This window comes from Chlorocebus sabaeus, chromosome 4 (assembly GCF_047675955.1).
Source record: "Chlorocebus sabaeus isolate Y175 chromosome 4, mChlSab1.0.hap1, whole genome shotgun sequence".
Classification (NCBI taxonomy): domain Eukaryota; kingdom Metazoa; phylum Chordata; class Mammalia; order Primates; family Cercopithecidae; genus Chlorocebus; species Chlorocebus sabaeus.
This window is the reverse complement of record NC_132907.1, coordinates 60,072,805-60,094,993: the sequence shown is the minus strand read 5'-3', so window position 1 is coordinate 60,094,993 and position 22,189 is coordinate 60,072,805. Positions and strand designations below refer to the sequence as shown.

The 22,189-nt window shown below is 40.6% G+C and overlaps 1 protein-coding gene across 3 annotated transcripts in view; it reads left to right on the top strand.

The window, feature by feature from the left end:
* The window catches only part of TTC23L (tetratricopeptide repeat domain 23 like), a 65,423-nt gene that overhangs the window by 5,850 nt on the left and 37,384 nt on the right, over window positions 1–22,189 (top strand). For all 3 annotated transcript variants that reach the window (XM_073014811.1, XM_073014810.1, XM_073014809.1), the window contains exons 3-4: window positions 3,592–3,778; window positions 11,711–11,834. In XM_073014811.1, the coding sequence (XP_072870912.1) occupies window positions 3,592–3,778; window positions 11,711–11,834 (311 nt within the window). The remainder of the gene's footprint in view (window positions 1–3,591; window positions 3,779–11,710; window positions 11,835–22,189) is intronic.

The following is a 22,189-nucleotide window of genomic DNA, read 5'->3' as shown; positions in this document are numbered from 1 at the left end:
TATACCAGGGTTTCTCAATCTCTGCACTATTGACATTGGGGTTGGATAACTGTTTGTTGTGGAGGGTTGTCTTATATATTATAGGATTTTTAGCCACATCCCTGGCCACTATCCACTAGATGCAGGTAGCACTAGCTCTAGTTGTGACAAGCAAAACTGTCTCCAGACGCTGCCAGATTTCCCTTCGGGGCAAAGTCATCCTTAGTTGGGAACCATCGCTCTATACCAGTGCCATCAAATAGAAATATAACTCAAGCCACATACGTAATTTAAAATTTTCTGCTACCCATATTAAAAGGTGAAATGAAACACATGAATTTAATTTCAATACTATATTTTCTTTATTTCAATATATATAAAATATGCAAAAATTATCAATGAAATAGTTTATCTTTTTATACTCCTTAAAATACAGCACATATTTTACATTTACAGCATATCTCAATTCAGACTAGCAATATTTCATGTGCTTGATGGCCACATATGGCTAGTAGTTACCATATAGGATAGCATTTTGTTGTTTTTTTTTTTTTTTGAGACAGAGTTGTGGAGCACGAGATTCCGTCGCTGTTTGGGGGTCCCTATGTAACCTGCCATGATCCCTGGTGGACTGAACAAAGGAGGGGTGAACGCAGGAATAAAAGACAAGAGACAAAAGAGTATATTTGGAAGAAGAGATCAGGGGGCACCTTGCCTCTAGTGGACAACGGCCCTGAGCTGTACACAGCCCTCCATATTTATTAGGCAAAAGAGATGGTGAGAAGGGGGGTGGAAGAGGGGTCAGCTGCTCAGTCCAGAGTAGGCTTGCCAGACTGCATTCCTCGAACAACAGGCTCTAGATGTCACAGTAGATAACCTCAGCGCCAGGGAGTGATTGCCTCCAGCAAACCTTCTGTCAGCAGGAGCACTGGTGAGTTTGCTCACATCCTGCATTCATGATAAACAGTTTGCTGTTTGATCGTATCGTCTCCAGTGGAATGCTGAGTTGATCACGTCCCACGGGCCTTTGGCTCCCTGCACAGAGTCTTGCTTTGTCACCCAGGCTGGAGTGCAGTGGCATGATCTTGACTCACTGCACCGTTCGCCCCCTAGGTTCAAGCTATTCTCGTGCCTCAGCCTCCTAAGTAGCTGGGATTACGGGCTCATTGTGGAATTTTTTAGGAGACACAGGGTTCCACCATGTTGGCCAGGCTGGTCTCGAACTCCTGACCGCAAGTGATCCACGCACCTCGACCTTCCAAAGTGCTGGGATTACAGGTGTGAGCCACTGTGCCCCATCTGGATAGCATAAGTTTAAATTCATAAAATATCTTGATGTTAAGGGTTATGTGACTATAAAAATTAAAGTTCATAAAAATGTTCACAGTAAAATATCTGGGAAATAATCAGATAATTTATATTGAACATTACTAATCAGAATTCCTATTTATGATGGTAACATATGGAATAAGTTATAAGCCTGGCAAGGCAGACCTTCCATTCAACCTCCTCTTCTTTTTATTCTGACCATCCTTTGAGATGTCTGACTGGTCAGGATTCTCCAGCCATCTTTCTCACCTTTTATAACACGATGTTCAAAGCTAATTCAGGGATTTACATTCTCAAATCATTTGTCAAGACCTCAATATTTATCATTCCTTTGAAGTCCCTAAGGTTGAAGTTTGCTACCTTCGGTCTTACCTTAATGTTATTCAAGGCTTAACTTAAAATACTTTGGGCTTATAATTTTTAATACCCATAATTAGCAATCTGTTTGGTGACTCCAATAGATTTAACTTCTGCTCTAGGTCTGTGAAATATGCAGCTTAAGCAAAATTTTCTATTGAGGTATGATCTCTTTTTTATTTTTTAACTGCTCCGTGCAGAGCAGGGCTAGCTTATAGGCAGCATGCCCAGAGTCAGCTGACTTACGATCTCTTGCCACAGATTTTCTCTCTCCTCAATAGTTTTCAAACATTCTAAAAACTGCACATTCTTTTCTCATTCATTTTTTCATCATTTAACAGGCCATTATTTGTTTTTACTGTGAGCCAGATATCAGGTTTTCAGAAACAAATGAGGCTCAGCCCCTGCCCTGGTGGAGTTTACTTTGCCAGGCGGCAAAGAATGCTCAGAAACAAGCCAAAGAAACAACAATAAAAAAAAAAAATCAAACAACAATTAAAAAAACCCACAGTGTACTAGCAGTTTGGGGGAAATTTTTGAAAGCCTTTTGGAGGCTGCCTTTATTGCTACTCCAGTGAAAGACTTCCAGGAGTGATGACGTCTGAGTTGCATCTTGAAGGTGGAGTATGGAATTCACCAGGCAGAGAAAAGGAAGTTTATCACCTGTCTTCTGATCAGGTCTCATCGCCAACCTTCCTTGGCTGTCCCATCAAGTTAGCTTGTCTACTGAAAGCATGCTCAGCTGTGGGCAGAAGGCAAGCCTGCCTGCGCTTGGGCCTGAAGAAATGTTGCTTTCCTATCTACACAACCTGGTTTGCCCACGTGCCTCTTGATAAGTTAATTAGAATAGGACTCTAGAAGGATATTAGCATGTCATTTTTCAAACCTGGTGTAAAAGATTACACTTGGCAGTTACTTTCTTTTTGTGCTTTTCTGAATGTTCATTTATTTAAACATTGAACATTCACTCTTTAAGCTTTTTGTGCTTTTCTGAATTTTTCTTTTATTTACACATTGAACATTCACAATTTAAGCAATCACTGGAAAAGAAAGGTAAATTTTATTTTCAAAACTACTCAGTGGCTGAACTTTTGAGTTATTGTGAGTACAAAGATGAGTCCTTTGGGAGACTTATTTATACTTAAAATTTCTATTGTTGCTCCTAAGATCTCAAAATTCGGTTTCTTCTGTAGCACTTTACTGATTTTTCTGGCAATGTTAGGATGTAGTTATTTTTAACACAACTAAGGACATTTCTCCTCTGGCCCTGCACTTGATGTAGTATAGGGTTCCCTCGCTGTCTCTGGTGGGACCCATGTCCTTTTTTCTTGGCCATCACATGTTGAAGCCTTTAAGATATGAGAAAGAAGACATGCAAAGTCTAGCCTCAAAATGTTGGTTTCCTTTCCCTTATTTCATTATATCCATTTTCTTTCCTTGTTTGGATCAGAATTTTAGAACACAGATGTTCCTGGGGATCTTCCAGTTCAACACCCTCATTTGTAGAAGAAGCCCTGTCCTGGAGCTAATGATATACTAACAGCTAACATGAAAGGAACACTTAGTAAAGGCCACACACTGTGCTAACTGATTTATGAGTATTATCTCATTTAATCCCATAACCTCATCAAGTAGGCATTCATATTCTCATTTTACAGAGAACTAAATTAATAACTTGGTTAGGGTCATGTGATTAGTAAGCAGTAGAGCTGCACCTCTATAACTAGGCTTCATTTGAACCACCACATTGCTCTCTTAATGCTAAGCTTTGAGGGTGATGTTAGTTTACTGCCTAGCTTTATTCCTTCAAGTTTATGTTAGAAAGCATGTCCCTATCCCCCAGCTGGGAGAGCTATGCCTTCAATTTTACCTTGTTTGAGATGGCAAAGGTGGTTAAATCCTGAATCCCTTCTCTCATACCTACAGGTCACAGCAAACTGAGATCCCAGCTCACCAGCAAACAGATAAGTTGTATGACACCGGTGGATGTGGAGAGAGTGAAGAGGAAACTAAAGCTAAAGAAGAGGAGAAGGCCGTAGACTGTATGTCTCATCCCAAAGAGAAATTAGCCCAATCCCAGAAGAAAGTAGCTCAGCTGATTAAAGAAAAAATGGTAAAACAAAAAACTCACAAAAATTTTGCTTCCATTTAAAAATATGTTCATGATTACAGAAGCTATGCCTTAGATGCAGATTGAAGCATATGAAATAGAGGAAGGTGTCATCTTTCTTTGTAAGTAAGAGAAAACAAAGCAGAGCATACTTAGGTAGCCAACCCACCTTCTGGTTCCAGTAGTGCTGGGATTTGAGTTAGATTTGCATGGTTCATTGTCTGTTCCTCCTTGGGGCATTTCTGCTCCTACCTTTAAACTAAAAATTAGGCCAGGTGCAGTGGCTTATGCCTGTAATCCACACACTGTGGGAAACTGAGGCGGGAGGATCTCTTGAGGCCAGCGTCAGTAACATAGTGAGACCCTGTCTCTATAAAAAAATTAAAAATCAGCCAGGCATGGTGGAGGGAGCCTGCTACTTGGGAAGCTGAGACAGGAAGATAGCTTGTACCCAGGACATTGAGGCCACAGTGAGCACATGATTGTGCCACTGCACTCCAGCCTGGGTGACAGAATGAGACCTTGTCCCTAAAAAAATAAAATAAAAATTTGAAAAACCTAAAAATTTTCATTTGGTTATTTTGATTGCTGTTACTTTTAACTTAAAATTTAAAAAAAAAAAAAAAATAGCCAGGCCTGGTGGCTCACACCTGTAATCCCAGCACTTTGGGAGGCCAAGGCAGGCGGATCACCTGAGATCCGGAGTTCAAGACCAGCCTGGCCAACATGGTGAAACCCCGTCTCTACTAAAAATACAAAAATTAGCCGGGCATGGTAGGGCATGCCTATAATCCCAGCTACTTGGGAGGCTCAGGCAGCTGGAATTGCTGGAACCCAGGAGGCAGAAGTTGCAGTGAGCTGAGATCATGCCATTGAACTCCAGCCCAGGCCAACAACAGCGAGACTCTGTCTCAAAGAGAAAAAAAGGGTATATATGTATATATACACACACATATATATATGCATATATACATATATACACAAATACGTACATATGTATGTATATACGTACGTGTGTGTGTGTGTGTGTATGTGTGTATATATATCCATCCTGGAAGGTTTCAGGATGCTGTCTCTTAGGTAACAAAAAGGCTGGGATAGTAAGGCAGGAGGTTGAGAACAGGCAGTCAGGCAGGTCTAAGCTCTAGCCTGGAAAGGATATGGGTAAGATGCCCTTGGTTACAGTGGAATCATAAATAAACTAAAGGTCCAGAAACAGGAGGTCGAAGTGGAGGTCAAAGATTCCAAGTATGCATTTCTAAGAGCAAGTCCAAGACTTGAGTCAAAGATCTCAGAGCAGGTGTGTAAGCATGAGTAATCAAAATCCAGGAAACTGAGACAGCACGACATCGACTCTCATTATTAGAACACAGGCACCCACCTGCTTCCAGAACATGATTTATCAACAGAAGAGTTTGTACCTTGACTTCCTGGATCCTCCTAGCCAAGGGGAAAAGAGTAATCTAGATAGGTTTCTTTTTCTATCATTTGCCTCTGAAGTATCTCTCTAGATGGATATTTGTAAATTTATCTCTGTAAATGACCCGAGGACCTTGCAAAGGACAATCAACCTGGCCTGGACCCATTAGTGATTCACAAATTGAGGCTAGAAGGATCATTTCTAAAAACGGACAAGTACCATCTGCCATGGAGTGTAAGTGGGGGTTTTCAAGGCTTGAAAACTCCTTGGCCAGATTGGATAATGACAAAGATTTAGATCTTAGAAGAGAAATCTAACTCAAATCCCAAACTCATCAAATTGTATACAGTGAACAGGTGCAGTTATTTGCATTTCAATTGTAGCTCAATAAAGCTGTTTTTTTGTTTTTGTTTTGTTTTTTTTTTAATCAAACCCAACCCAGTACTCCTAGCCCTGAAGGGCAGGGGATGCCACATCAGCAGCAGTAGTGCTGGGATGACATCTGGAGCCCATATTGGTTGTCCCAGTTTCTCCGAGTCAAGGAGTTCGAGGATGAATATACAATGTCCAGAGCCAAAGCTTTGGTCCTCCATTCTAGTGATTTTTTCATGGCATGATGCTTCTTCCTCGAAAGAGAACTTAGTATTTGCTGTGGTCAGCCCATGGTGAACTCTAAAAAATGCTGACTAAATGGATGTTTTGGAAGCATCAGGGGAAGTTTCCTTCTACCATTGCTTGCTTCTGTATATTTGAGCAGGGTTCAGGTAAAACATGAAGTTGGGTAGGAGACAGGAATCAGGAAGGAGTGTATTCCTTGGAATCACGTATGGTACTGCTGTATCTTATCTAACATTACTCTTTAAATGGGTTACTTTAGTTACCTGTACATTATTCTTCAAACGGGTTACATTTAGATCACACGTAACAACACTGAATCATTTTGACACTATTTTTTTTTCCTTACAGTAATTCCATGAGGTAGATGATACAGGTTTCCAAATCTCAGAAAAGGAAGCTGAGATCAAAGTGACTTGCCCCAAAGCAACACAATCAGTAAACAAACATTAGAACCAGGGCTGACACTTTAGCTTTTTGGTCCCTTGAAGTGCTATTTTCACTTTACCAGGAAAAAAATGCCTGACCATATCGACTGGTCCAGCCATATTGGCTGTGTTTGTAAAGTCACTGAAATATATGACGTGAAGATGCAGTTCGGTGATTTCTTAGAGAGCTGTACCTGTCACTTCTATAGGGGTAGAGGATTATTTCCCCCAACCCATCTTTAACCTTGCTAATAAATGATTCATTCAGCAAATACGGAACGTGTTACACCTGTGTGTACTGAGCAGCTAACAGTGAACATGAGGAATAAACTTCTGTCCTCAAGGGACTTATCTTCTATTCGGGGAGATAATAGACAAACAAAAATAATAGCTAATACAATATTAGATAGAAATAAGTGCTATGAAGAAAAAGTAAAATAGGTAATGGGATATTGAGTGATGAAGTGGCATCTATTTTAGATAAGGTGGCCAAAACAGGCCTGTTGATAAGAAAAGTGAAAATGGGATGAGAAAGTGAATGACATGGAAGAGTGTCCCGAGCAGAGGGAGCGGCACGTGCACAGCCCTGCATTGGAAGTTAGTTGGTGATGTTCAGGAACCTCTGGTCAGTATAGTTCTAGCAGATGGAGTAGGAGGAGAGAGTGGTAGAAAATGAAGTCCAGAGGTGATTGGGATTGGGTCAGATGGTGCAGAACCTTGGAAGCCATGGTAAGGACTTTGAATTCTGTTAAGAAGAAAAAGCAGGAAGCTGTTGGAGGATTTTGAATAGGAAAGTCACGATCTAATTTACATCTTAAGATATAAACACATAAAATATATTTAAAAATCCATAAGTTTCTAATAATAATAACAAGCTATTTGGTCACAATTAGAGGATGTGAGTGAACAAATTCATTTTTCTGAAAGCTAGTAAAGAAAGGGCAAGGATAAACTATGTGTCCTGCCTTTCCAATATGAACTGTACTATTGGGTAACCAAAGAGTAGAGGAGGAGAAATTCTCTTTATAGAATTATTCCAGCTAATGTATGAAGAAGGAATGATAGAAATATATATTTGCATTTTATAATCTTTTGTTAATTTTCCATGTAGTTTTCCTAATATCAGAGGAAAACAACAACAACAACAACAACCAGATAGTAGGTGTATTCTGCTGGAAGAACATACCACTAACCATGAAGTCATTTTGTAAAAAAAAGAATTCAAAGCTGAAATTAACCAAACTTCTAAACCCAACTACTATTATAAAGGCAGAACAGAGAATGGAGGGACATGATGAGACGCCATGAGGATGCAGTCATCAAAATTTATGTCTGTGGGAAATACTAGACCAAATGACTCAGCTTTTTCAAATAATTTGTAAGAAAAAGAATTAGAGATGGAAAGGTAACCTACAGATGGAAAGAGACTGATCTCACAATGTGGACAAACTATTTTAAAAATTAGATTTCTGTGATATTTGATTTTAAGGAATTATTGTTGATATTTTGATGAGATAATGATTTTGTGGTTATGTTTCTTTTTTTTTTTTTTTTTTTTTTTTTTAATTTTGTATTCTGCTTTTTCTTTCTTTTTTTTTTTTTTTTAAATTTATTTATTATTATTAAACTTCAAGTTGTAGGGTACATGTGCACAACGTGCAGGTTTGCTACATATGTATACTTGTGCCATGTTGGTGTGCTGCACCCATCAACTCGTCATTTACATCAGGTATAACTCCCAATGCAATCCCTCCCCCCTCCCCCCTCCCCATGATAGGCCCTGGTGTGTGATGTTCCCCTTCCCGAGTCCAAGTGATCTCATTGTTCAGTTCCCACCTACGAGTGAGAACATGCGGTGTTTGGTTTTCTGTTCTTGTGATAGTTTGCTAAGAATGATGGTTTCCAGCTGCATCCATGTCCCTACAAAGGACACAAACTCATCCTTTTTTATGGCTGCATAGTATTCCATGGTGTATATGTGCCACATTTTCTTAATCCAATCTGTCACTGATGGACATTTGGGTTGATTCCAAGTCTTTGCTATTGTGAATAGTGCCACAATAAACATATGTGTTCATGTGTCTTTATAGCAGCATGATTTATAATCCTTTGGGTATATACCCAGTAATGGGATGGCTGGGTCATATGGTACATCTAGTTCTAGATCCTTGAGGAATCGCCATACTGTTTTCCATAATGGTTGAACTAGTTTACAATCCCACCAACAGTGTAAAAGTGTTCCTATTTCTCCACATCCTCTCCAGCACCTGATGTTTCCTGACTTTTTAATGATCGCCATTCTAACTGGTGTGAGATGGTATCTCATTGTGGTTTTGATTTGCATTTCTCTGATGGCCAGTGATGATGAGCATTTTTTCATGTGTCTGTTGGCTGTATGAATGTCTTCTTTTGAGAAATGTCTGTTCATATCCTTTGCCCACTTTTTGATGGGGTTGTTTGTTTTTTTCTTGTAAATTTGTTTGAGTTCTTTGTAGGTTCTGGATATTAGCCCTTTGTCAGATGAGTAGATTGCAAAAATTTTCTCCCATTCTGTAGGTTGCCTGCTCACTCTGATGGTAGTTTCTTTTGCTGTGCAGAAGCTCTTTAGTTTGATGAGATCCCATTTGTCAATTTTGGCTTTTGCTGCCGTTGCTTTTGGTGTTTTAGACATGAAGTCTTTGCCCATGCCTATGTCCTGAATGGTACTACCTAGGTTTTCCTCTAGGATTTTTATGGTATTAGGTCTAACATTTAAGTCTCTAATCCATCTTGAATTAATTTTCGTATAAGGAGTAAGGAAAGGATCCAGTTTCAGCTTTCTACTTATGGCTAGCCAGTTTTCCCAGCACCATTTATTAAATAGGGAATCCTTTCCCCATTTCTTGTTTCTCTCAGGTTTGTCAAAGATCAGATGGCTGTAGATGTGTGGTATTATTTCTGAGGACTCTGTTCTGTTCCATTGGTCTATATCTCTGTTTTGGTACCAGTACCATGCTGTTTTGGTTACTGTAGCCTTGTAGTATAGTTTGAAGTCAGGTAGCGTGATGCCTCCAGCTTTGTTCTTTTGACTTAGGATTGTCTTGGAGATGCGGGCTCTTTTTTGGTTCCATATGAACTTTAAAGCAGTTTTTTCCAATTCTGTGAAGAAGCTCATTGGTAGCTTGATGGGGATGGCATTGAATCTATAAATTACCTTGGGCAGTATGGCCATTTTCACGATATTGATTCTTCCTATCCATGAGCATGGTATGTTCTTCCATTTGTTTGTGTCCTCTTTGATTTCACTGAGCAGTGGTTTGTAGTTCTCCTTGAAGAGGTCCTTTACATCCCTTGTAAGTTGGATTCCTAGGTATTTTATTCTCTTTGAAGCAATTGTGAATGGAAGTTCATTCCTGATTTGGCTCTCTGTTTGACTGTCACTGGTGTATAAGAATGCTTGTGATTTTTGCACATTAATTTTGTATCCTGAGACTTTGCTGAAGTTGCTGATCAGCTTAAGGAGATTTTGGGCTGAGACAATGGGGTTTTCTAAATATACAATCATGTCGTCTGCAAACAGGGACAATTTGACTTCTTCTTTTCCTAACTGAATCCCCTTGATTTCTTTCTCTTGCCTGATTGCCCTAGCCAGAACTTCCAACACTATGTTGAATAGGAGTGGTGAGAGAGGGCATCCCTGTCTTGTGCCAGTTTTCAAAGGGAATTTTTCCAGTTTTTGCCCATTCAGTATGATATTGGCTGTGGGTTTGTCATAAATAGCTCTTATGATTTTGAGGTACGTTCCATCAATACCGAATTTATTGAGCGTTTTTAGCATGAAGGGCTGTTGAATTTTGTCAAAAGCCTTTTCTGCATCTATTGAGATAATGATGTGGTTCTTGTCTTTGGTTCTGTTTATATGCTGGATTATGTTTATTGATTTGCGAATGTTGAACCAGCCTTGCATCCCAGGGATGAAGCCCACTTGATCATGGTGGATAAGCTTTTTGATGTGCTGCTGAATCCGGTTTGCCAGTATTTTATTGAGGATTTTTGCATCGATGTTCATCAGGGATATTGGTCTAAAATTCTCTTTTTTTGTTGTGTCTCTGCCAGGCTTTGGTATCAGGATGATGTTGGCCTCATAAAATGAGTTAGGGAGGATTCCCTCTTTTTCTATTGATTGGAATAGTTTCAGAAGGAATGGTACCAGCTCCTCCTTGTACCTCTGGTAGAATTCAGCTGTGAATCCATCTGGTCCTGGACTTTTTTTGGTTGGTAGGCTATTAATTATTGCTTCAATTTCAGAGCCTACTATTGGTCTATTCAGGGATTCAACTTCTTCCTGGTTTAGTCTTGGAAGAGTGTAAGTGTCCAGGAAATTATCCATTTCTTCTAGATTTTCCAGTTTATTTGCGTAGAGGTGTTTATAGTATTCTCTGATGGTAGTTTGTATTTCTGTGGGGTCGGTGGTGATATCCCCTTTATCATTTTTAATTGCGTCGATTTGATTCTTCTCTCTTTTCTTCTTTATTAGTCTTGCTAGTGGTCTGTCAATTTTGTTGATCTTTTCAAAAAACCAACTCCTGGATTCATTGATTTTTTGGAGGGTTTTTTGTGTCTCTATCTCCTTCAGTTCTGCTCTGATCTTAGTTATTTCTTGCCTTCTGCTAGCTTTCGAATGTGTTTGCTCTTGCTTCTCTAGTTCTTTTAATTGCGATGTTAGAGTGTCAATTTTAGATCTTTCCTGCTTTCTCTTGTGGGCATTTAGTGCTATAAATTTCCCTCTACACACTGCTTTAAATGTGTCCCAGAGATTCTGGTATGTTGTATCTTTGTTCTCATTGGTTTCAAAGAACATCTTTATTTCTGCCTTCATTTCGTTATGTACCCAGTAGTCATTCAGGAGCAGGTTGTTCAGTTTCCATGTAGTTGAGCGGTTTGATTTTGTGGTTATGTTTCTAAGTCCATATCTTTTAGAGGTACTTACGAAATGTTTATAGAGGCAACAATGGAATGTCTGATTTGCTTCAATTTAAGGTGAGGATGGGTGGATGAGAGGTCTAGATAGGAAACAAGATTGGTCAGGAATAGATCACTGATCATGCTACATATTCATTCTTCATGCTGTTTTGTATATTAATAAAGTTTTTCATGATAAAAGGTTAAAAGAAGTCACTCTGGCTATTACGTAGAAAGTAGACTGTGGGGGCCAGAGAGGAAGCAATTGGAAGGGGCTGTTGTAGTCAGCCAAGTAAAAGATGAGGGTGGCCTGGACTAGGTACTCATGGCAGAAATGAGAAGAAGAGCTTGGTTTTAGGATTTAGGGGGAATGTGGATCCAACCAGACCTGATGGATTAGACACAGGATGAGAAAGAAAGAGGAGAGAAAAAAGATGACAAGTGAATTCAGTCCTGTGTTCCAGTGATAAGTCCATGGGCTAGAGACTTCTCCTCCTTTCCAAAAAGTATAATCACTTCTGTACTCTACAGAATACTCAAGCAAACAAGGAGCTGATTCGATGTGCCATCCTTTCTCGGATTATTTTTGGGGACCATCACTGGAAATGTGCACAAGCTCTGACCAACCTAGCTTATGGCTACTTGACACTGAGAGGTACTTGGTTTCCCCAGCTGGGTTTGGGTGGCCAGCCTCTGAAGGCTAAACTGAGCCCTCACAACCTCAGTGAGGATAGACATGACTAGGAGGGCCCCTTCTTTTCCCTAGCTCACACATTATCAGGAAGGAAAGTCCATGGATGAGGGAGACAGTGTGGCAAGGATCTTAGTAATGAAGATAATAATGATAATGACAGTTATTGAGTATTTAGCATGTGCCAACCTAGTCTCATTAATCCTCACAATATTCCATGGAGGGAGGTACTATTCTTATCCTCAGCTTATGGATGAGGACCCTGGGGCACAGAGGGCAAAGGACAGTATCAGGGGTTCCAGCCAGAGGACAATAGGGGAAGGACAGGCAGGGATGTACACTCAGCATCAGGGAGGCAGACCCAATAATGGGACTTGAATTCAAAGGTAGAAGTCAAGTTCCCGGAAGGTTTGGCTTAGCGAAAGGTAGGGCCCTCATCCTAGAGAAATGGTACTTCTGGAAGGTACTCTAGTATAAGAGAGTAAGACAGGAATCTGTTTGCTAAAACTGAACCCAAGTGAAAGTTCCATGAGAGTAGAAAGTTTGTAGTAGAGGCTGAATAAATATTGGGTGATCCACTGAGACGACAGCACATTTCTGGAACCAGGGACATAGCCACTCAAGACTCTCTGTTCCTTACCCAGCCATGTACCCCTGTGTGGACAGAATACATTTCTACCATGGAACTCATTGTACTGTGCTCATATATGCTTTAAATGCTTCTGCCTCTGACACAGAAGCTCTCTCGGCAGGAACTGGTCTCATTGGATCTAGAACAGTCCGTTGTACACAATATGGATGGCATATTACTGCTTAAGAAGTGAGCCGCTGGCCTAGGGATTGTTCAAGTACCTCTGGGACCTCAGTCTGAAGTGGGGCCTAACTTGCAATATGAATTAAATGCTTTATGGGCCTAAGTGATTTGAAGGCTACAGGAAAAGGGAAGCCATATACTTGGGCCATAATGAGGCTAGATATCAGAAAGCAAAGCTTCTGAAAAAATTAAAATTCAGTTCACTTCTCAGTTATTGATCTCAGAATATATTCTCCTTCTTAGGGCTCTATAGGCGCTTTTACACCCATTTGTTTTTAATGCAACTTTAGATTCATTTATTGATGTGGCAAGATCATGAGTAGCTGAGATCACAGCATTAGGACAGTGATGCTGTGGGTCACAGTGGGGGCACAGTGAGGCCCTTTTATGCTTTAAGAACACATGTGTTGTGTTCTGAAATAAGGTGCCATGGCTAGGGAGAGGAGAATGTCTTTACGTACTGGCAGAGCAGGCAGCCACCTCTAGGAGATTTGAGAGTCACCAGGAAGAATCTTCCCCTAGTGGGGTTCCATGCTTCCTTACTTGGAATCTCTCTATTCCCATCGGACTGATTTTCTCAGAAACTTACTGTCTTCATGGTAAGAGTCAAATTTAGGGATTTACTACTTCAGTATTTATGGAGTTATTGTTATAAGCCTGGTGGCACTTGCACTCAGTGCTGGGGATACATAAATGAATATTGCTGGTCCCTATGCTCTAGGAACATACAGGGGTCTTAGGATAAGCACCATTCTGAGGCAGGAACAAAATTCTGGAGAGTGCAAATGAGGCAGTTCAGTGGTTTTGCCATTGAGGAAAGTCAGGGAAGGCTGCAGAGAGAAAGTGATACTTGTCCTGTCTTTGAAGAATGAGAATAGTTTTATCAAGTAGACTTTTTTATTTTTTATATTTTTATTTTTGTAGAGATAAGGTCTTTCTATGTTGCCCAGGCCGATCTCAAACTCCTGGCCTCAAGCGATCCTCCCACCTCAGCCTCCCAAAGTGCTGGGATTATAGGTGTGAGTCATGGCACCTGGCCCCTGAGTAGATTTTGAGGGGAGAAGTAGAGAGTACAAAGTTGGTCCTTTATACATGTTGATCTAAGGCATAGGAAGTGAGAGGATGGCATTCTGTACAAAACTCCTTACACAGAATATTGTAGCTCCTATGTAGATCCAGGGGATTAAGGTAGGATAGAAGATACCTTTGGACAGATAGCTCATGCTTGGAAATGGGACTGAAAAGGTAATTTGAGCCCAGATATCAGGGAGTTTGGAGAGTTATTAAAAGGTTTGAAGTGAGGTGGTAAGAATCAAGCTTGTGTTATAAAATGAGAGACTCCAGTATGGGTTGGACTGGTAGAGAAAGAAGAGGCGAAAACCAGTTAGGCCGTTATCCTGCCCAGATGAGAGTTGATGAGGGCATTGGCTATGGCAGTTGGAACGCAGAAAAGATAACCTAAAATGCAGAATTGGTGACACTTAATGCCCCATTCAGTATGGAGTGGGAAGGACAAGGAAGAATTGAAGTTGAAGCAGGCATGACCTGGACAATTAGCTGAAATCGAGAATGAAAGGGAAAGACCAAGTGGTGGGGTGTATTAGTCTGTTTTCATGCTGCTAATAAAACATACCCAAGGCTGGGTAATTTATAAAGAAAAAGAGGTTTACGGATTCATAGCTGCACGTGGCTTATGAGGCCTCACAATCATGATGGAAGGCCAAGGAGGAGCAAAGGCACATCTAACATGGCAGCTGGCAAGAGGTCATGCAGAGGAACTGCCATTTATAAAACTATCAGATCTGGTGAGATTTATTCACTATCACAAGAACAGCATGGGAAAGCCCTGCCCCTGTGATTGAATTACCTCCCACTGGGTCCCTCCCATGACACATGGGGATTATGGGAGCTACAATTCATGATGAGATTTGGGTAAGGACACCGCTAAACCACATCATGGAGGAAGGGGGAAGAAGCTACTGAGTTTGGTTTCTGACAGGCTGAATCACATCTGTGTTGAAATGTTCAGTAGGCAACTGAAAGCAAGTCTAGAGCTCAGGAAAGAGGTTAGTTTGGGAGAGGAGCAAGCTGAGGCCATAGGAGTGGAGGAGCTTGATCAGAAGTAGTGTGTAGTGGTTGGGTGTGGTGGCTCATATGTGTAATCCCAGTACTTTGGGAGGCTGAGGTGAGTGGATCACTTGAGGTCAGGAGTTTGAGACCAGCTTGGTCAACATGGTGAAACCCCATCTCTGCAAAATACAAAAATTAGCCAAGTGTAGTGGTGCATGCCTGTAGTCCTAGCTACTCAGGAGGCTGAGGCAGGAGAATTGCTTGAACCAGGAGGTGGAGGTGGCAGTGAGCCGAGATCGTGCCACTGCACTCCAGCCTGGGTGACAGAGCAAGACTCTGTCTCAAAAAAAAAAAAAAAAAAAAAAGGAGTAGTGTGTAGAAAGAGAGGGGAAGAGAATAGAGGACTGAAGACTGGAGAGCAAGAGCTTTAGGAATGGGTAGGATAAAGGGGGGCCAGCAAAGAAAATAGAAGACTCAGGAGGAGCCGTGTCATGGAAGCCAAGAGAGGAGAGAGGGTTTTGAAAAGAAGTGCAACAGTGGTTTCAACAGTTCAGATGGTAGAGGAAGGTCAAATAAGGTAAAGGCTGAGGAGAGACCCATGGATTTGGCAGTTGGGAGGTCATTGCAACTTGGTTTGGTAGAGACAAGTACACTCCTTGGGCCCTGGGAGAGCCCAGATTCACAGAGACTAGCTAAGAGTCTTTTGCTGGAATTCAGACTTGAGGTGATGAACTTGAACTGAAGAGGAAGGCATCTGAGAGGGAGATTTCTCTGAAACTAGGCAAGGCCAGATGCTGCCCTCTCTGTCTTGCCTTGAAGATGACTAGGGTAGGTCTAGAAGGAGGGTGGCCTAGATCTTCTGAAATCAACCCCTTCCATAATGAGCCACAAACTGCTTTGAGTTTTACTTTTCCAATTAGATTCCAAGTTAAGTCAAGATAAGTGAATAGGTTAGACCACAAAAGATGGTGATAAAACCTTTCCTCCCTAACTGACAGTTTTTCCTGCTGCATGAATAGAGAACTAAGTTGGGGCAATAAGTTGGAGGAGACACAAGTTTTCCTGTACAAGAGACTTTTTTGTTTGTTTCTCCTAGATGGGAAAAGCAGCTTGCTGGTCAGATGAAGTATCCACGTGGTGTAATGGAGCCTAGACTTGAACCCAGATTTTCTGATACCAGCCTAGATTTTTTTTTTAAGAATAGGTTGATACCAGCCTAGATTTTTTTTTTTAGAATAGGTTGTGACTGTAAGCTTTCTTTGAGAATAGCCCAGTGCCTCTTATTTCAGTCATATTTTGGTTTGTTCACTTAAGCTTTTATTTCAGTTTCTTCACTTCAGCTTTTTTAGTGTCTTTTTAGTGTCTGGTCCGTGGAGTAAGTAAGGCTTTGAAAAACGGCAGATCTTCAAGAGAGATGAAGTGCTTGCTCAACTCCACGTGGTGTGGTTGTCGTTCATCCTCTAACTGCTTTAAAGTGGACAGAATATATAAGCTGGCCTCCTGTGTAGGCGGATGTGTGTGTCTGTGTGCGTTCATGCCTCACTGCACCCTTGCATGTTTTATAGTCATCAGCCCTGCTTTGCTCATTTCACTCTGGGCCTTTTCCAGCAGCCAAAAGGCTGATTTCTCTCAATAAACAGTCATTCAGTGAGTACTTAGTGAGAAACCTGTATATGTGAAATGCCATGAAGAACACTGTGGGAAATGTAATGTAAAGAAGCCCTCAAAGGTTTTACAACTTAGTGTGGAGGGTGAACTACCTAGGGACATAACTATGAGGGAAGGCGTTATAAGGTAAATGCCATGTAATTGATTTAAATAATGGGTTTCAGGAAGGTTGGGTGAAATCATTTCTGGCTGAGTTGACAGATTCAAGGGGGAGGTGGATTCAAGGGTTGTAAAAAAGGAGTAGGGTTTGGGTAGGTGGAAGAAGGGGTGGGCATTTCTGTTGAAAAGGATGGTGTAGGCCAAGGCATTAGGAAGGAAAGTGCCACATCTGTGGAGACGGCAGTAAGCAGCCTTGCCTGGCCAAGGTTAGGACTGGTAAGATGAACCTGGAAAGGAGAAGGGTACATTGGACAGGCCATGGTGTGGTTTTAAATACAGGCTAAGGAATTTGTAATTTATTTGATAGGCAAAGAGCACTAGTGGAGATTTTCCAGCAGGATGATAAAAATGTCAAAGTGTACTTTTGGCAAGCTTAATATAGCAGTGATGGAATGGAGGCCATCTTAGTCATCTGAGTCTAAAACTAGGCTGCCAGAGAGAATGGGTGAGAAGGTAAGGATTCAAGAGTCTACGAAAGACAGATACATTTATTTTTAAACCAGAAACCCGCTTCTGGGAATCTTTCCTAAATACACACTGATAACATGGACAAGATTATTCTTTGCAGCATCATTCATGATAGTAAAAGATTGGAAACAAGCAAGTATCCATCAACAGGAAACTAGTATATACACACAGAGGGAAATATGGAATTTTAAAAAAGAGCATGAGGAATCTCTATATCCTTCTAGGGAAAGATCTCTTTAGGGAAAAGAGAATGCACAATGCAGTATAGTGTTTATAAAATATGCCTCTTTTTGTGTAAGAAAGAGGGAGTAAGAAATGAGAATGTAGGCTTATTTTTACATTAAAAACACCGAAGAGTACACAAGAATGAAACAAAAAATGTTACTTAGATGGCAGTTGGGAACAAAGGAAACAGGATTGGAAGTGAGACCTTTCAGTGTTTACTTTTTCATGTAATTTTTAACTTTTCAACTATAGAAATGTGTTACCTATTCAAAAATGATTATTAAAAGACAGAGACCATTAAGGAGGAGTTGGCAGGACTTGGTGTTCGATTTGGGGTTGAGTGACAGTGAGGCCCAAAGATGACTGTGATGTTTTGGGCCCCTGAAATTGCCATTTTCAGAGAGAAGTAGATCAGAAAGGAAGTGGACTGGGAGAGGAATGCTGAGTCCAGGTTTTTATGTATAGATTTTGAAATTGCGATAGAGAATACACGAGTTGAGAATCGCTAATCTGAAAATCTGAAATCCAAAATGTTCCAAAATCTAAAACTTTTTGAGTGCTGATGTGTCGCTTAAAGGAAATGCTCATTGGAACATTCTGGATTTCAGATTTTCAGATTTTAGAGATGTTCGATTGGTTATCTGCAAATAATCCAAAAATGCCTTGCATCCAGAAAAAAAATCTGAAATCTGGAACACTTCTGGTCCCAAGCATTTTAGATAAGGGATACTCAACCTGTAATACATTTTCACTTGTGCTGGAAATTTGGGACCAGAACTTGGGAGGAGAGAAGGAAAGGCATAAGCATGGAGGACTATTTGAGACCAGAACTAAAGAGGGGAAATGGTAAATTATAAGCATGGAAGCTAAGGTTAAAGTAATAGGAGCTGATAAAACTTGCAAGAAGGAAAGAGAGAAGTGGAAGAAACAGAAAAACTTGGAAAATGGACACATTAATGGTAGAGAACAAAGGACCTTGATAAAGAGTTAGCAAAGAATCAATTACAGAAGGTTTATAAAGGAGAAGCAGGTTGGTGCAGTACCTTGGGAGCCAAACAGCTAAGTGTCTCATGTTGCAGTGAAATGCAGACTGAAAAACTGCAGTTGTATTCATTTATTAGAATGTTTTTGAGGGGACCTCAGAAGAACAGTTTCCCCATAATGGTTGGAGGAGAAGCCAGATCCCAGGGAGGAAGGGAAGCAATAGGGACCGGTAGGCTAGTGAAGATGATTATACAAGAGAAGGAGATGCAGGATGATTTTAGCAAAGAGGAAGGAGCCAGTTAGAAGAGACGGTTTAAATATTTTTTTAATGGAGTAATTGATGGAATGGGATTCACAGGAGAATGTGAGGCTTTTGCAAGCAAAGTGTATAAAAGTTGATTGGCTTGTTAAACAGAACAAGTGACACTAGAAGTGGACCTCTATGGCTCACTGCCCTGATGATGATCCTAATAAGTCTATTGATCCAGCAGCGGAGAAAGGGCAGGCGGAAATCACCAGGGTAGTTTGGTAACTAGTGGTGCACTGTTTTCAAGTGTTCAGGAAGGAAAATATGGTAACGTGGACAAGCAGCTTTCTGAAATTCTGCTTATTAATGAAACAGTAATTTAGTCAGTGTATTATTACTGGGAATCTTCCAGGTATTGAGGCTATGTTACAAATGTTGCAAGATCCAGCAAAAGAAGCCTAAGTCATGAGCTGTGCCTTCTTTGTCTAGTTGGTTAAAATAAAGACACAAAAACTGGTACAGAAACAACAGAGAATGATAAAAACCAGGTAATCTGACCCCCAAGAAGCCTGATACCTACCTGAAGTGAGTCTGCATTTGAGAATGCAAGCCTTTTACAAAGATTCTGTAAACAGCACTATGAAAATGTTCAAAATAAGTACAAATTTAGTAAATTACTCAATGAGAGAAATGGACATTGGTAATAATAATAATAATGGCTAATATTTCTTCAAACTCACTCCATTTAGGCACTATTTAATCCTTTTTTATATTAAATTAATCCTTGCAACAACTCTACAAGATATATTTTCAGTACCATTTTGTAGGTGAATAAACAGGCACAGATAGATTAAGTAACTTTTTCAAGTCATAAGGATGTTCAAGTCATAATGACTAAACCAGAATTTGTACCTGGAGAGTGTGACTCTAGACCCTGCTCTTTTAATCACCATGCCACAGGAACTGCTTAAATATAGATGATGATCAAAGGTGACTGCTCTCTGGTGACAATAACAACCTCCAAACATTGGGTAGCTCTGAGGAGATTTTCTCTGGCCTGAGTCAGTGTAGCAGGCATCAATGATAGAATCCCAACCCAGACTAAAGCAAAATGATTGATATGTTTGTTGGACAATCTTTGGACTCATTTTGCCATCTCATCAATATTTCCTTGTAATTTCTGAATCTTGGGCTCCAGAAGCAGGCCTTGCTGCCCCTCTGCCTTGAACCTTGAAAACTGCTGCACTGTCAGTGCAGGTAGAAGGGTGTTATCCTTGGCTTGGGACGGCAGATACAGAGAAGTGACTTGGTCTGTGAAGCATCTTTGATGGATATATACAATAATCTTATACACAGTGTTCTTTTTACATGAAAGAGGATGTACTTAGACTTAATAAACATAAATTCATTTCGAAGTGTTACTGATACTGAATTCATAGTACTTTTGTCAATATGATTCTTTTCAAGTATCATGGGCTATGAAAATAATTATCACAAGTGGAGGAAGCCATGTGTTTTTTTTTAATATAAAAAGAACTCTTTCATACTTGAAAAGGTTGGAAAACATTTTTCTAGAGCAGTGGTCTCCAAACTCAAGAGACAGCTCCCTTATCACTAAAAGAAACTTAAGCAAACAATCAATGACTTTTTATATGGTTATTTTAAATAGATTGTGTACAACAGTATTGATGTGTTATGTAATTTATAAATAGTAATAAAAATAGGAAAAGGCTTCAGATTTAAAAAAAATATAGAAGTTTTGATTTCCTCCTCACACTCTTATGGCATATTGCATACCCATAGAGTTCATGCATTCCACTTTGGAGATCAGAGTGGATTCTGGGAAGGTGAAAGAAGTTTTTCCCCTTTAGGGCTTAAAATATAATAAATTGTTTTAAATCAAGATCCTCGTTCAGTTTGCTTAAGCCCCATGTGGCTCAGCTTTTCCATCAGAAGGCCCACAATGTGGGGCCTAGTCGTGTGAAAGCAAGGAACTGTATGATTAATTCGCTGCTGAGCAGAGACGGAAAGTATTCCTCCTGGGAATTGCACAACCAGCATGGGATACTTTGCAGGGAGGGTGCAGGCTTGCAAAGCCTCAGGGACTGCCTCAGAACAACTTTCTTGAGTGGTAGTTGTTTTATTTGACATTCACAAGCCCAGAAGGAGTGTCTGCTGATTTGGGGTGGTTTTTAGTAGCTTCTCCAGTTTCACCTTTCTTCTTCCTAAGGACCCAGGGAACTGTCTTGAGTTTGGTTTTTACAATCCTTAATGACACATTCCCAATGGCCCACCTACTTGTGGAAAATGACCTGTTTGATCAAAACACTTTCTCAGTTTTCTACTTTATTTTCTTGGTCTAAAGTAGCAATCTCGGCTTCCAGTATCCGAAGCAGAGTTTTCTGTGAGCTAACTAGTGATGCTGTCTTCTTCCTCCAGACCTGTGAAGACTCCCTGTTATGTAACAGATCTAATTCCCCCTCCTCATCTTGGCATCTGCTAAGGTCCGAGCATGTCCACTCCAAAGTTCAGGTGTTGCCACTGTGATAGCATCAAGAGGTGGGGCCTTTCAGAGGTGATTAGGCTATGGGGCTCCTCCCTCATAAATGGGATTAAGGCCCTTATAAAAGAGGCTTTTTGTGGTGTTTGGTTCTTTTTTTCTTCCTCTTTTCATCATATGTGAACGCAGCAAGAGGTCCCTCACAAGAAGCTGGTGTCTTCATCTTAGACTTTTCAGCCTCCAGAACTGTGAGAAATTTCTGTTCTTTATAAATTACCTGGTCTCAGGTATTCTGTTACAGCAGCACATACAAATTAAGACATCATCCAAGATGCTTTACATATTCAATGCATAGCTTATACGTTTTTCTTTTTTTCTTTTTTCTTTTTCTCATTTGAGATGGAGTCTCACTCTGTTGCCCAGGCTGGAGTGCAGTAGTGCGATCTCGGTTCACTGTAAGCTCCGCCTCCCAGGTTCACGCCATTCTCCTGTCTCAGCCTCGGGAGTAGCTGGGACTACAGGCGCCCGCCACCACACCCAGCTGATTTTTTTTTTTTTTTTTTTTTAGTAGAGACAGGGTTTCACCGTGTTAGCCAGGATGGTCTCGATCTCCTGACCTCATGATCCGCCCGCCTTGGCCTCCCAAAGTGCTGGGATTACAGGCATGAGCCACCGCGTCTGGCCCATTTGTATGTTTTTCAATTCAGAGTTTCCTTTCAGTCATCTTTCTACCTTCCCTAACAATCCTGTATCCACCCAACCTCATCCCCCAGTACGGCACACATACATACACATGCTTGCTTATTCTATCTTCAAGGCCTCAAGCTATTTAATCCAAGGGGAAATCCCTCCTTATATCAGTCAAAATCCTATCCACTCTTGAAAAACAAGATGAGTCCTACTTCTTCTGTAAAGATTTTACTAACTATGTGTTTCTCCAAGTGTGGTCCTCAGACAGCCTTGCGTTATTACCAAGATTAGTTCTTACAAATGAGAATCCTTGGTTACCATCTGAAACATGGTTGCTTGTTTTAAATGTGTATTCTTGGTTCTTATCCCAGAACTTGTGAGCTGTAACTACTGGAAGTGTAGTACAGGAATCTGTATTTTAATAGGGTGTTTATAATGCACAGTGCAATTTGAAGGCCGCTCTTAACTTAGGGCACAACCCTCTCTTTCATCAG